The 16,381-nt window shown below is 39.8% G+C and overlaps 1 protein-coding gene across 5 annotated transcripts in view; it reads right to left on the bottom strand.

Moving 5' to 3' along the window:
• Window positions 1–885: 885 nt before the first annotated feature.
• The window catches only part of LOC113067095 (dual specificity protein phosphatase 8-like), a 45,068-nt gene continuing 29,572 nt past the window's right edge, over window positions 886–16,381 (bottom strand). For 4 of the 5 annotated variants that reach the window (XM_026239345.1, XM_026239346.1, XM_026239348.1 and 1 more), the window contains exons 4-7: window positions 4,753–4,919; window positions 4,494–4,653; window positions 4,207–4,330; window positions 886–3,935 (exon numbers count right to left, since the gene is read on the bottom strand). In XM_026239345.1, the coding sequence (XP_026095130.1) occupies window positions 2,870–3,935; window positions 4,207–4,330; window positions 4,494–4,653; window positions 4,753–4,919 (1,517 nt within the window). In that variant the 3' untranslated portion in view covers window positions 886–2,869. Of the gene's footprint in view, window positions 3,936–4,206; window positions 4,331–4,493; window positions 4,654–4,752; window positions 4,920–9,953; window positions 10,587–16,381 lie in introns of those variants that run through there. The other variant, XM_026239349.1, reaches the window with a different exon arrangement.

Consider the following 16,381-nt stretch of genomic DNA (forward strand, 5'->3'; position numbering starts at 1 on the left):
AAATTGTGTCTAAATGTTCGCCCATTTCCACCTACTTCTTCCCGATCTACGAACGTTGCTACAATCTCCTTTTCTCACAACTGCTAGTTTTATATCGCACAATTCTGACTTTTTTCTTAAAATCGCGAACTGAGAGATATAAACTCAGAATCCAGAAACGCAAAAATCAAATTTGCAAATACATTTTACATTTTTATCCCATTGCAGAAATGGCCTTCCATAACATTCAGATCAACTCAAGCTTTTCATAATTTTTTGCTCAAATTCTAGAAATCTTTAACATTTAAAAACTTTAATGAAACATAATCAGAAGAGTTTAGAGGTGCCTACATTTTTAAGCCACCGAATAAAAAAACTAATTATGACTTTATCTAATTTTTTCCCCTTACATTTTATATTGCAATTACAACATTCTCAGAATTTAGAGAAAAAATAAGATAAAACGTTTCATCCTGTGGAAGAAACAATCCTCCAAACTAAACTGTACACAATTCTTTAACCTTAACATTAACGGAATGCTAAAGAATTATTTACAGTTTGCAAAGATAAATGATAATGTTGATCATTCACAAAAACTGTTGGCAATCTCTCATCTTTTTTCCTACAAAAAGGAAAATAAATAACGAAACATTTTCATATTTTGTAATGTTTGTATTTTGTTTCATCGTCACAAAATGGGTACATGGGGAGGAACAAGCCTTTCAAAAGAACCTGAGGTATTTTGCTTCAAGCAGCCTAAGGTATCAAGATTTTCTCTTTAAAAAAATCCTTATATCAATTAGTTTTGTTGATACGATGCTATTCACACAACATATAATAATAATAATAACAATAAAAATAATAATGATAATTAGTTGCCAACTATTTAACAATTTCAGCAAAAAATGACAGCCTGCATCTTTTTATTACATTTTTTAAATAATGATAACAAGGTCTTTAAAAATGTATAGTACAGGGAAGGTAAAGGAAATATAGGTAATGTCTTACACAAGGAAATTACAGCAGCACAAATACAAGATTTGCCATACAGAAAAGCTAAAAAAAAAAAAAAAAAAAAAAAAGAATACAGACATAAATAAATTGCTAAACTATCTCCCATGGAGAGGGCAATCCCATTCAAATTTGCACAAACACACACACACACACACACTTTCTGTGTTATATTGAACCTTTGGAGCTTTCTAGAGATTCTGATAGAAACAGAGAAGATGAAAGGAAAAGGTGAGTGAAGGAGAGAAAGTGTAAAAGAGAAATTGGTGCTAAAAAGAGATGAAAAAAAGGGCTAAATGGAGAAAGCTCAGACATGTAACTGACTCATTAAAAGCTCCCCTGAGAAGAAAGCAAGCAGTTACTGGTCGTTCACATAACGTTTATGAAATAGACACTTGCTGATCAGCAAACTTAACTCTATCAGACCTTAAGCCAGGTTTAAATGCATCTTGTTGTGTTTTGCCGATGAAAGGGTTAGGGTTTTATCTCTTCTCCAAGATGCCAGCCTATAAGAGCATCTGCAAAGGGTCCATCTGTCAGTCATTCACAACATCCTTCCGCAATCAGACCCAAACAAACAATAAATAATTTCATAAATATGCAGAACAAACGGGGGACACAGACAAACCCCTTTAGAGTCCCTGTTCCTTTTCCCCCTTCATTTTGTCTTGTGTGCTTGTTAATACAAAAATCTAATTCTTGAAAATGCTGGGGTATCATACATATTGTTCTAGATTATTCATGCTGGATCAAAGTCTTTAATAATTCAAGCCAGCAGGCTGACGAGACAAACGAAAGCCATAACAAACGCTTTAGTTGTAAAGCATTGTGGTACCCTTAAAGCAACAGAAAGTGCATTAAAACATCAGATAATTCTTGGTAATAACCGCACTCCCTTATAAAGAAAAAAAAAGAGAAAGAAGTAAAACCCATATTGCTTGTAGTTGTGTATTGGTTCTGTGAGTGTATTTTTGTAAATCACTGAAAAGGAGAGAGCAACACTGAAAAAGAGGAAAAAATAAAACTCCACAATCTTTATATTATTTCTCATTACCAGAATGAACCAGCAGAATAAATTAAAACCGTAACTAAGAAAATGACAAAAAAGAAAAAGATTAAACGTCCGTTGAAATCACTATGTATAGTTCATATACTATTTGTTTGTAAAACAGCAGCCTTGACGCATGCTTAGTGAGAGAAACGTGGGTTGCACAACAGTTCGAGCATCGCCACTGTACAGGAGGGGAAGGACAAGACCCTGAAATCTGGGTAACAAAAGAGTGACAGAGAACATTACAGGAAAGTGTCCACAATGCGTTTCCTTCATGACATGCCTGGTTCCTCCTCCAGGATTCCACGAATGCTGGGATACAGGAGCAGGGTGGACATGAGCACTGCACAAAGAGGCCTTCATTCAGCCAGTAAAAGCATGTACCACCGAGGCTTAGTCTGTGCTGACTCCTTGTGCTGTGGCGGTTTAACTTCACTGAGTCCAGGACAGCATTATAAAAGAAACAAGGGTGAGAATAACAGCCATGCTTGATTCTCACTACACCAAAGTGTGGGGTGGGGTGGGGGTCTGTTTCTAGAGCTAGGAAACGAGGAATTCTGCAACTGCAGTCTCAGCTCATTGTCATCTGGGGATGGCTATGGCTTAAAAACAGTAGAAAGACAAATCAAAGTCAGTTCCACTGGCTTAAAAAGTCCAAAAAACAAAAAAAAGAAAGTCCCATTTCTGGGAACAGCTCATTATCGACAATCCTATGAACTAATGTGAATGTTCCACAGCCTTGCCAGGCCCACTCTTAGTCATCCTTTACTCATAAGTGGCGCCTGTCCGTCTGTATGGAAAAGTCCCTAGGGTGCCGTGCAGGTGATGTCAGGATACTTCGATGATTTCCATGCTTCCAGAGAAGCTGGACTGTTTGCTGATCTTTCCCAGTTCCTCTCTTGAACGTGTCTCTGATATCCCCTCTTCAAACTCCATCTGACAGCTGCGCCGCTTGAACTGCATATCGGCAGCAGTGGAAGTGAGAGCATCCTCGTGCCAGCTGCCCCTCGAGTCCCGTGGCTCCCCCACCTTGTCCCGCCGACGCACAGCCTCGCATGGGCCGGGAAGGCTGCTGCATCCCAGAACAGGAAAGTGTACCGCCCCTCCGCCACCTCCGTTACTGTTCATTGACTCCGAGCTGTAGAACCAAGGGGCTTCGCCTGTTGGCGTGACAGGGGTTGTGGCCTGAACTGTGTCTCTATGTTTGGTCCACATGGGCCCGGTGCCCACAGTGGGAAGGCTGAGCAGCAGGGAGGGCTTCAGATTGTCATCACTGGGACTTTTGTGTGCAGGGAGCGAGTGTCCATAGTTTAGGCTGTGCGAATGCACGGGAGAACTTCCAGCACTGCTACCATTGTGCTTGCTTTTCCTCCGTGAACGAGGTCGGGAGCTGCTCTCAGGAAAGAGGCCTGGGGATTCAGCTAAAGCAGGGCTGACGGAAACAGGTGAGTACTGGCAGACACCAATGGCTTCTCCGGCCTCCGGGCTATCCAGCTTGCAGAGTTTGGGAACATCTTCGTTATGCGCAGGCGTGAGACGAGGACAGTAGTTGGGCTCGTAAACCGATTTGATGTCAAGTGAGAAAGAGCGTTTGAGCCGGTTGGTGTCTAGGATACGCTCTGCCGACAGATTCAAGCCATTAAAGCCCTGCTGGAGGGAGGTTGGAGAAGGTAGCTTGGTGTCCAAATCTCTGCTGTCCTTCTCGGCCCCCAGATGAGCCTTTTCAGGATCACTAGAAGATTCTCCTCTAGGTTGTGTCAGTTCCTTCAACTGCTCCAACTTCTCTTGCTCCGAGGACAGAGCCTTAAGCAACCTCAGACCTTTCTCGAACTCCAGCAGCTGCCCCAGGAAGTTGAAGTTGGGTGATATCGAAGGTCTGCGGTCCTTCACAAACCTGGAAACACAAGAAGAGTAAGAATGATTACCCTAAGGACAAATTCAGATATATGGAAAGGAAGACATCTTCAACACAAAGACGCATCATGCAAGCTTGTAAAGGCTTTGAACAAAAATACGTGTTAAGGAAAGCCAAGACAGGTATTGTTTACAAGTTCCTACATGATCCATTTTACATGTTGGAGGAAATGGATCTAAAATTACAGCTAGCAGAAAACATCTTTCTGAGACTGTGCAATTCAAGCTGCAGGGTGTCTGAGTGAGTTTACCTGTACGCGTCATCTGATGACAAGCCCATTGTCTTCATGATATAAGCGATGGCGATGGTAGCGGACCTGGAGATGCCAGCTAAACAATGGACAATGACTCGACAGTTGGAAACCTTGGCTTTGTCTGAAAGGGAGAAGGGAAATTGTGAGCAAACACAAAACATGCAAGACAGGGGATGCTACTCACTTTTCATGCTAACGTTTTAAGCTCACTTAAAGAAAATCTATCAAAGGGAAGGGAAGGGAAACTAAAATCACTTCTCCTATTGTCACAAGTTTGTTCTTACCAATAAACTCGTTGGTTTTGTCTAGCCATGGCAGGAGTTTTTCACAGTAGTTGTCATTGACGGGAATGCGCATGAAATGGCTTTCGGAGATGAACTCTGGCTTTGGGCAGGTGTTGCTCGCATTTAACACATATGTGATGCCATTTTGAGCCATCAGATCCTGACAGTGCAAAAGAGCCAAGGCATGAATTATACAATGTGATTACTCCTTTTTTGGAAGTTTCTAACATTCCGAGACCTTTGTTACAGTCAGTTGTACCTTGTTGAGCACGTCTTTTTGAGAGCCCAGGTAGAGATGGGGCAGGATTCGTGTGGGACCAACGTTTGCCACAGGCAGACATGGCTGAGACAAGCTCATAGGCAGAGTGGCCACTGGCTTGCCTTCACACAGGCCCGGAAAACAGGATGAGAATGCTGCAAAACCACCTAAATAAACAGAGAGAAAAAGAGAGAAGCTGTTAGGAACAAAATGAACCTCTACCTATGTTATAGAAGAAGGACAAGACCAGTGTTGGGAGTAACGGCTTTTAAGTACAACGGCATTACTAACGGAGTTTAATTTTCAGTAAGGAAGTAATCTAATTAATTTCTTTTCCCATCGTTGCAACGCCGTTATCTTTACTGAGAATGTAAAGTGTCGTGTTACTACAGTTTGGTTGAATAAAGCGCGAGGTGTCATGCTTTGGCTAGTGGATACACATCAGCTGCCTGACAACGTTGCAAATCCGATGATGATTGGCTGGGTGGACAGTGCCCTGCTCACGCTGTCACACTGCATGCTATGAATACCACTAAACATAAGACGGTGTCAACGAAAATGCCATTCTCGAACTGGAAGTACCGGAAATTAAAGGCGAGAATGTTTCTGTAACATGCACGGTATGCCCAGGAAAAAAAGACTTTATCCACGTCTGCCTCAAGCAACTCAAATCTTATGAACCACCTCACATCAACACATGCTAACATGTTACTGTACTGAATATTTAATGCTGTGTTCAAACCAGACACGAAATGTGCGAATAACTCGCGCTATTCGCACGTAGTTGGACGCTTGAACATTTTGAGGTTATACGCTTCATTCATGCGTGAAATTAACTTTACAACAGACGCAAATTCATGTCATGGGGGGGGGCTTCTGCCAGCTGAGTTCACGCAGCATTTTCAACCACCATTTTTATTCAGATCATTTTCTAAATATTACTGTTATCGTATCATGAATTATATATTTTAAAGTATTTCATGCGAGAATATAGTGGTTTTAAACTCAAATATGCAGTTTATTTAAAAATGTGTTTCGCTGATTTTCGGAGGTTGTCTATTCGCGTCTTTGCATTGACTTTGCTCTATTTGCGTCTGTTGTGAACGCACCATAAGAGTTGGATAGTGTTCTGTTTATTGTGCAGTAACTTTAGGCCTAATATACAGTTACAGAGATTTGCACTAATGGCCAGGTTTCACTTGGATCCTTTTTACCCAAATTTTAATTTGTTTATCTTAATTTTGTACTTGAATTTTATTTTCAATATTTATTTTGTATATGTTTTTATTTCTATGCATATCATATTGCAGGCTGCAATCTATTGAGTTCAAATAAATATAACATTTTCTAAAATACTTATAGTGTTTTTATTCTTCAGTCCGTTTAATATAAACATCTTATATATTAAAGACGTTATAGGACGTAATAGCATTATAGAACATAAAAAATAACGTCACAGTTACTTTACTGAGTAACTAATTACTTTTACAATGTGGTAACTGAGTTACTAACTCAATTACATTTTGGGAGTAGTAATTTGTAACTGTAACAAATTACTTTTTTCAAGTAAGATGACCAACACTGGATAAGACCAACAAGAGTGCCAGATTTGGCGACTGTTAACATCATTGTTGTAACATAAGTCATTATGTAAAGGATGCAACTCAAAATCTCTCAAGCAGGACAAAGAGTTAACAACGAGGCACCAAGCTATAATAATAAGAGGCATATTTCAAGTCAAACCTTTCATACTAACAAAGGATATGCTGTTGTCACACATCATTTGTCAAACTCATGCAAGAGAGGATTCAGATGTTCTGAACAAGATTATGCCAATCTAGGTCAGTGCATGTACAAACACAACAGTCAAGCAAAGGCCAGTTGGCCTACAGAAGGATTCTGTCTAAGAGGCGGTGGCTCCAGTTTTGGCATTCGTCTGCTGGAGCTCCTTTTCCTGAATGAGCTAATATCCTCAACTGATCAATTGCGTCAGGCTTAGAGAATGAGGGTGGTCACAGGTGCAGACCAAGCCCTTGATTCATAGCTCAAGGGAGTTGGGTGTCTTGAAAGCAACGTGCATACAAATGCACGGTAAAAAAAAACTTCAAATGCATTCACATGTGCATCTATAGGCAGCTGAACTAGAATTCATTAGTGGAACAAGGAAAGATGGAAAAGTGGAATGGAATTGCAGAGGAAGAAAGTCAAGTCTTCACTGAGCGGTGCAATGCTGCCAGAAAGCGTGAGCCTCGGCAGATGCGTTTAGACCTTAATCATAGATGAGCTCCATGAGAATCTGGGACAAGGTAACCCTGGGAGCATGCACATACAGCAGTCAACCAGGGAGCCATGAAATAATATCATCCCAGCCAAGAAACAGTGCAATAGTACGAACCAAAGTGACTGTGTTAAGCAGATCTGGGTGGGAGGAGTTGAAACAAACAAGTCAACGCAATGAGTCATGGCAAATAAAGAGTGAGGTGATAAGAAGGTTTACAACAAAGACAACCATAAGCCACGTTCAACGTTATTGCATGACATCATCCAGAGTCTATATAAAGGGTGTCAAATCATACATCAATTAACCGTGAACTTTAAAAGCCACCTGCCTTGCCCTAACTGACAACGAGGAACACCTGTCCCTCTCATCCATGTGCAAATCACCATCTAAACAAGTCTTTTTTGTTTGTTTGGGGGTGCCTGGTCCTGTTTCCTGCTATTAATGGCAATGGCCTGTACAATGACATCATCTCTCAGCACAGAAGACTGTGAGGTGATTTGCATGTCACTCAAGCAGAACCGACGGGCCCCTGGTGCCCCCTCCATCCGCTCTCGAAACCAGCAGTAGATGAATAACTGCCGACCAAATGTTCTACAACCCCCATACTGGTTCAAATACACCCTTCCCCCCAAACCACACACACACACACAAATACATTCAAACACATTGATACAACCATTAGATCCTGGATGTCTGTTCCCCCATCCCCCAGCTATAACTCCCTTCACCGGCCTAGTGACATAACTGCCTGAAAAGGGTTAGTCATTATGTCAACACTGTCAGCAATGCTCAAGTAAGACTTCACATTTTGCCTGGTTAAAGCTTGTTAAAACAGACTTCCTTTCGCACATTTGTCAAATGCATTACTTTTGCCAAAACAGGGAAGCAAGGCTGACCTCCCATCCCTCTTCCTTCAACTCAAAGGTCAAGGATTTCAGAGGGCGTTTGGGATCTGTGAAAGCAAGACTACAGCTTAAAAGGCAAGTGGACAAGGTCTCCTTTGGAAGTGATCTTTCATCTCCTCAAGGATCTGGAATATTGTCCTGCTTCGAAGATCTACAGGGGTGCTTTCTACAGCTTCTCTGAAAAAAAAAAATGTGTCATTGGACCACAGCAACACAAACAGGAACAAGTACAGCACCACATTGTTGAAAAGCCAAGAGAGGAAATACTTGAGTGAGGTCATCGGCTATCATTTCTAACTGGGCGGTGGTGGTGACAGTTAGGATTACAAGGAAACCTTAAGCTTCCGTATCTCTCTTAACATCTTGCTAATGTTGAATCAAAGAACGCCTACTTTGACTTCTGCCGCAAAAATATGCACAATTATTTGCACCGTAATCAGTCAAGTTAAAAGGTGTTTCAAATACACATTTAAAAGAAATTCATATTCTCACTAGATGTGAGCATTTAGGACTAAATAGAATAAATATGCACAGACGCACACTAACAACTACAATCACGTCTGACTTAGGTAACATTTGTCACTTTTAAAGACTCCAGTCACGTAAGACGGCAGTGGTGACGTTGCTCAAAACCACAAGGCATATGAGTGCATGTGTTTTCAGAAAGAGAAGTGTGCCAGGGTCAATCTCACGCTGGACGAAAAGGCAATGTGCCATTCGCACACTTCCTCTATGTTTTTTCTTTCTCTCTCTCTCTCTCTCTCCCGAAAGCTTACATAACCTCCATTCACCATCCAACTTCTCTGACGTGCCTCAGACCTCAGTTCCTCAGAAAAGTGCAATAACCTTTCTCGTACAGAGGAACCGTAGCATCATGGAAGAATTTATGTGGAATTGCAGGGTGGATAGCTCGAGCAGAGCCTACACGCCACAGACTTGTGCGATACTTACCTAAATTTTACCGCAGCCCCTATCGTGCAACAAAGCAGACGAGGTAACAAGGTTACATTTTTCAGATATGGCCATGAGCTATCAAGCCGCATTTGTGTTTAATAACACGGAGTGCACAGTTCATTAACTCCAGCCTTTGATATCAGTTCATTTTCCTGTGGCACCTGACCTCCATCTTTAGTAGCCCCTCAGTTTTTCATCTTTTCAGCTGAGCTCTATAGCTTCCATTCAAGGCTCTATATCCAGCAGCATTGATGGGCCACTGAATGAAACTAATGCACATCAACATGCACACACACACACACACACACACAAGTCTCCAGATGCAGAAGAGATGACGCCATTGAGGAGCAGCCCCCATCTGTCCCCATCTCTGCGCGCACACACACACACACACACACACACACACACACACACATTAGCATCTCAATAAGGCCCAATGACATCATTGCACACATGCATGCTGCACAATGAGGAACACAAAAAACAGCAGGGGGTTGGTGGCTACCTCATCACTCCCGGCGCTTTGTTGTCATGCTTGACAGATTAGAAGTGTTAAACCCCGGGACCCTTTATCATCAAATCATTAACTGTTACCATTATTGCACTTCTGCCCTAAAGCCATTACGAAAAAATAGACGTCACTGGAATATAAAAGTCAATTGCTTGGCAAAGTCCAACTGTTTAACTTGTACTTGGTGACATCAGTAGAATGCATGTGCAACTCTAACATACACTTGCATGTGTGCGTAACGTTATGAACCATGAACACACACAAAGAAAGTGCATCAATAAATATACTCAAACCAAATCTTAATATGCACATCCATTTCATTTTCTACTATTATAGGAGATAATCACAGAAGCTCTATAGCAATGATAGGTCAATGCTTGAGTCATAAATATAAATTAATGGTTAAAAAAATACTAATATAAGCCAGTTGGGACAAAAGTAAAGACAGAGCAAGAGGATGAAACATATCGCATAACTTCAAACCAACACGTGTCTGACAGGTACAGATGGGAAAGCACCATCGGCCCAGGTGACAACAGATGCTACACACCTCTTAGTTTGCGTTCTTTTCTCATCTTGCGGACTCTGATTTTGAGCCTCATGTCTGTTTGCTGGATCCCCGACCAGAAGCAGTTCTCTGGAGGGGATATGACCAAGTCTAGGGGCATCCGCACCAACCGGTCCGAACCGCAGTCCAAGAACTAAATGTCCGAAAGTTGCTGGGTACCAGAAAACACAAATAAATTAAGCTCCTAAAAAACACTGAGCGGGGAAACTCCACAGGAAAGCAACAACTGCATCCTCCTCACAGAAACGAGGGCAGAAGAATTGCGTGGTCTTTCCTCAGGAGCGCCACGGATCCTTCCTTGATCTCATTCTGTGTGGCAACAACTGAAAGTAGAGCTCGCTGTTGTAAAGCCTCCGTTCAAGTCTTTCCCCGCCTTCTCTCTCTCTCTCTCTCTCTCTCTCTCTTTGAGTGACCTAAGAGTGAATGAGCTCATTTGCCGTGAGCATAGTCTGCCCTGTCTCTCTCCTCTCTTGCTTACTTTCACTCTGTCTCCCCCCATCTCTCTCTCTCTCTCGCTTGCTCTTACTGTGTGCGAGCTGAATCTGGCTTGTGAGTAAGGCATGCAACCACATTCCTTACTCACCGAGCAAATATGCAGCCACCTTAGAGGCCCACTTAATGTTTTTCTGAAAATGAAAAAATATAAGCCTCTCAACTGTTTCAGACAAGAAACGAACTGCAAGTAGACATTTTATATGCGTACACAGAGACACATTCGATCTTCTCGCTTCCTGAATGCGTGCGTTTTACACTAACATAAAATGCATTACATTTTTGCAAATATTCAGATGTTGTATAAATCAATAAATTGGAAACTTAAATTCTGCGTCTATTATATGCATTTCTTTTGTGAATGAACTTTGCATTATCAACCACTTTCAAGATTTCTTTGAGGGGAAGGTCTATGGGTGGGTGTGTGTACGGGCCATGTCTGAACTTTTGACCTAATATTGCAAGAAAAGCTTGCACATTTTACTTATGAATGTGAAAGGAGACAATGGAAAATGATATAGAGAGTAGAAGCTTTGCTTTGTGTTTCTGCTCTGATAGCCACAAAACACTGTGTGTTTGTGAATGGCAAGAGAACATAGTGCTTTAATATTTTTTTTTTTCATTTCAGGCAGCAAAGTTCAAATCCTTTCTGGCTAGTGTGCTTCAAAAGCACGTCCCGTGATGTTTAAGAATTAGGTCAGTAGGCAGAGGGTAGGTGCTCTCTTGTGGCTGTTTAAATGCATTCGACCACATGAACATTTACACTATGAAAGCAATGCAGTCGAATGTGATTTGAACAACCTCTGAAAGGGGTCGAAAGTGGACAAGTTCAAAATGTTTCAGACCCCCTTTAACATCCATGTTTGGCGTCATCCATTTGTGATCGGATCGATAAAAATGCATCTTAATAGCAGGTGTAAATGGCCTAAAATGCCCCTGTAGTACAAATCATATTGTATCACACCTGCAAAACTAAAGTCATGGGTTCAATTCCCGATAAATGCATAAGTATATACAGTGTATCTGCAGGATTTTCAAGTTCAACTTTAAACAATTCAATCATTATATTAAGTTAATAACAAATACATTTAACTGTTTTAATTGTTTGTTTAGATTATTAGATTGCTTAGTTATATTGCATTATCTCCTTGTCGGATATATATAACTGCACAATATATTGAATCTATTTATACATCATTTTTAAGATCTAATAGAGGATGGTGCATGCGTGCAAGATAAATATTTGTGTAAATGCCAACGCTACCTCACTCGTACGATTTTATACGACCCCAGTGACGGTTAGGTTTAGGGGTGGGGTTAGGTGTAGGTCATTTGTACAAATTCATACGAATTGTGCAAATCGTAATATACGTACGATTTGGCAACAAACTTATGCATTTGTACGAGTGTGGTCGTACAAATTCGTACGAATAAGCCACCTTGTGAAAAATGTACGAATTGCCGTGAGATCGGGTTGGTAAATGCGTACGTGGAGTAGGATGGGGTTAGCGTTGATAGCGCTTGTTGTCAGAGCACCAGTGACATGCGATACGCGCATTCATCAGTCCATGATGTAATGCTTACGGGGCCCCAGCTGTCATGCCTGAGGTGTGAGGTAGCCTCCAGTCGAGCACAACGCCAGCTCAATTCACTCAACACTCCATGTGTGCATCAGCCTAAGTAAGTTCAGACCCCCTGTCTGTGATACAACAGTGTGAAATTTCGCTGGAGTTTGACATACATATAATATAAACAAATCCCAATAGGGCATCTCTCATTTACACTCACTATATGGGGCGAAGGAGCGAGAACTTCACTGCATGATTAAGCTTTTAGATGTCTTATGTATACAAGCCATAAGTGAAGTCATGATGAAGTCATGGAAAGTAAGAAACACGACACGTGCGCATAAACATTACATGCTATTCATGCGCTGTTATATCGTTTTACCACCAACAAAACAGCAGATACATGCCGTACTGCTATAAATGTGTCGTTAATGCTGGGCTGAATGATTAATCATAATAAAATAGAAATTGTGATATGGCTTAGTGCGATTATTGAATTGAAAAGGTTGCAATTTTCTTAAATAAATATATGCACTGCACATTTCAGAGTGAAGCACCATCTCGGCATCTGCTCTGAGTTTGGGAACGTAACATGAACCAACCAACTTCCCCAAACTTGTAATGAGAAACGCTTGTGTCTTCATAATTTGAAATAGTGGTTTCTTGCTTGATTTTGTTTTTTATACGTACGCTTTTTTATGTTTGTAACTTTGTTTGAATGTCTGTTCTTTATGTACTTTTGGATTTTATCATCAATATACCAGAGACTGCAGATGAAACTTTGCCTGAATGGCTAAATCTCGCACAATTTCCCCATGTTAATTATTGTGCACTGTCCCTTTAAAAATAAATAAATAAATAAATAAATAAAGAGAAGCTTTAAGGGCTGCCTGCAATTTTTACAATAAAATAAAAGTTGATTTAACATTTGTTTAAAATTTAAATATTAAGTAAATATTTTAAATATTAGTATTGCAATTTTACAGTAAAAACGATGAACTTATACACTTAATTGTTTTTACAGTGAAATATTATAATATTTTGTTTAAACTTTGTTATTAAGTATATTTTTATTTACTACTACTACTACTTTATTATTATTATTATTATTATTATTATTATTATTATTATTATTAATAATAAGCCATATACATTTTAGTGCGTTCATTTAATTAGTTATGGAAAAATATCTATATATTATACTAATATTTTATACACAATAAAGGCACTTGGCCCACCCCAGACCTGTACATCATCTTACATTTCATACAGTTGACAGCTCACAAACGTGATGTAGGCAACAAATCACTGTGTGATATAGTCTATAAATTGCAACAACAGTTCAGTAAATATGAAGTTAATATTATGATATTATATTATTTATCATATTAGATATATTTAGGCTCCGATATTGTCTGTTTTTGATCAATTTTGCCAAGAAAATATTAAAACCACAGCAGAACAAGTAGTGCATCTCTGACCAAAACAGCCAAAACAAACATGTATCACTTACTTTCTTTTAAATTAAATTAAAATTACATTTAGGCATTTAGCAGACGCTTTTATCCAAAGCGACTTCTATTCAGGCTATCAATTTTTACCTATCATGTGTTCCCAGGGAATCAAACCCCCAACCTTGCTCTACCAATTGAGCTAAACGAACATTTTATTGGAACATAAAAGAAAATAATGAAGTATGTTAGTTACTAGAAGAAAAAAAAGACTTGTTGGTAACCAAGCTGATTTGGTTAAGACTTCCATTGTATGAACAAAATATACTGAGATATTTCTCAAACTTTCTTCGTTTGCGTTTCAAAGTTTGTGTTAGGCAATTGTAGCCTAAACATTTATGTGTAATAAATGTTATGTTGAATCAATTAAATATTTCTAGAGCTAATCTTTATAATGTGTACTTGATATTTTATCATTTAACACCATAATGACTGATCTTTTGGGGGTATTCTCACAGTAATCACCACACTGTGTAATCAATTAGATTAAAAACATTCTAATTAAGTCATAATTGATATAAAATCCAAATATGTTGGACAAATTGTGCAGTCATACAAACAAGCACAGCAAACCTGGATGTTTTTTTGTTTTTGCATTTTAAATCACAATTTTTCGTTAGAAAAATTGCAACTCAAGTTTTTTTTCCTCCACAAATCATTCAGCCCCAGATGTGCTGCTCTACTTTTAATATCACTAAATTGCATTCCTTTGTTCCAGCCACCTGTTGACATGCTTTAATCAGACACACATGGCCACAGCATGCTTGCTATTTTAATTTTAAGTGTCAACTCGGACATATCCCAGCTGTTAGACAGCAGCCCACAATGCTTCTACATGTAGGAGTTTCATCGTGACATCAGGGCGTGACGTGTAATGTACGAGTCGAAAACGTTAGGCACATTAACTTTCAGTTAAGCTGATGAATGATCTCAGCGTCAGCGTGGAAAGTGAGGAACTAACTGATCTCTGCTTCATTACAGTTTGCATATATTTTTTTGTCGCGAACGTTTATCTTCCTTCAAAACAGCTGGTTAAACAGTCACGCGATAACGTGCATCATCACTACGACAGGGCATTGGTTCTGGCTTTTGTTCACACAGCGCTCGTCCCAGGATTGAACCTGGCAATGTTACTAGGTCCCTGTCCCGGGTTCAATGCCGGAATCAATCCCGGGACGTGTTTGATTTCACACAGAAAGCGACCTGGCAATGTTCCGGCGATTTGCCGGGTCCGAGATGCAGTGTGAAAGGGGCTTTAAATGCCACAAATCTGGTGAATTTACACTCTTAAGAATGACGTTTCCAAAAGTTTTTTTTTTTCTTGAACTGATTGAATAGAAGAACTATTTTTTGTTCCCAAAAGAAAGTTTCAGTAAACCATTCTTAAAAGAACCATTTTTTACATGGATTTTACATGGAACCATAGATGCATTTAGGAAATGGTATAATTAAGTGATCAAATCAGTTGCAGATTCGAACCCTACAAACCCTACAAAGGGTGATCCATGAACTATTGTGTTCTTGAGAAACACAATTCTCAGATTGCTTGAGGGGAAACGTTCCTGTATTAAATGTGCTCTAAAACACTTTTTCCTCTTCAAACTTCTTCTTAACAATAGTTTTATTGTAAAGCTACATATCCTCTTACAAGAGGATATGGCTTTTGGTTTGTGATATTGCTTTGACTCAATGTGTGTATCAATATCTCCAAATCTCCTAAAACAAGCCGAGCTCTGAGGTGATCAAACAGCGCTGCTTGCCTCTTAAGAGTTTTCATGTAGTTCCAACCCTGTTAAGCTCTTTTAATGCTGAAGAGACTATGAACTAGATCTCCCTCAGTTCTGAAGAGATTCAAGGCTTCCAAGTGTAAGGGCTCAACAGGACGCCGTCACTCAGTACTAGGCTGAAAACCAGTGTGCATGTCAAAGGTCAAGTTCATTAATCAAGGTCTGCCATGTTTCAGCTGTGTTACCGACAGCCCAAGGAGGACCCGGTTTAAACTGGTTTTGACACTCTTTTGGAGGGCAGTTGCATTCGATTTGAATTTTCAGATGTTTAGCAAGGATGTGTTTACAGCCAAAAGTTAAAAATAATCTTATGTTATTCATAAGTGGATGATGATGGGATTAAGCAAGACATTTGTTCTTCTTAAGTCACTCTGACTTCTGGAAAAGACAAGGCGTCCCGAGAAGATTACTGACCAACTGCCACACTCCTTTCTTTTCCTAAGCTTAACATTAATGCTGTAATGGCAGAAGTTCAAATATGGAAGGAAAAACAAATAGAGAATTCAATGGAGAACCTTGCAATAAAACAGCATTTGGAGTCAGTTATGAAATATTTAATAAATATTAGTACTATTGCTGCAAATTTCATTTAGAGCAGCCATTAAAGGCTTTTAAGCCACGTTTTTCTTCTATCGCATTGTGCGGTTGATGTTTTGAACATATGCTTTGTTGAATTTGATCAAGACCTGCAAAATGATTTTAATTTCCACCGACGGTTCTGGTATGGCGAACATGCATCAATCCACACCTCTGTATTATATTTAGATTTTACCACATTTCGTGCATTAACTATTCCCATGTTATCAATTCTTTCCTTACTCAAGAAGAAGGGGTGATTGAGAAATCAGGCTTGATCTATTAATATGGACAAATGTCTCTGTTCCGCTACCCTTCCCCCTTAAAAGACAGCAAAAGAAAGCAATCTTAACCCCCTATGGAGAACTATGATGTCATCTGGCCACATGTAAACCAGGATGGAGGTCTCCAGAGAGGGTTACACAACTGGGAGGATGGGCTTCATGTGGGAAGGAAAGGGGGAGATGGAAAGAGAA

Source organism: Carassius auratus, chromosome 50 (genome assembly GCF_003368295.1).
Source record: "Carassius auratus strain Wakin chromosome 50, ASM336829v1, whole genome shotgun sequence".
Taxonomy (NCBI): Eukaryota; Metazoa; Chordata; class Actinopteri; order Cypriniformes; family Cyprinidae; genus Carassius; species Carassius auratus.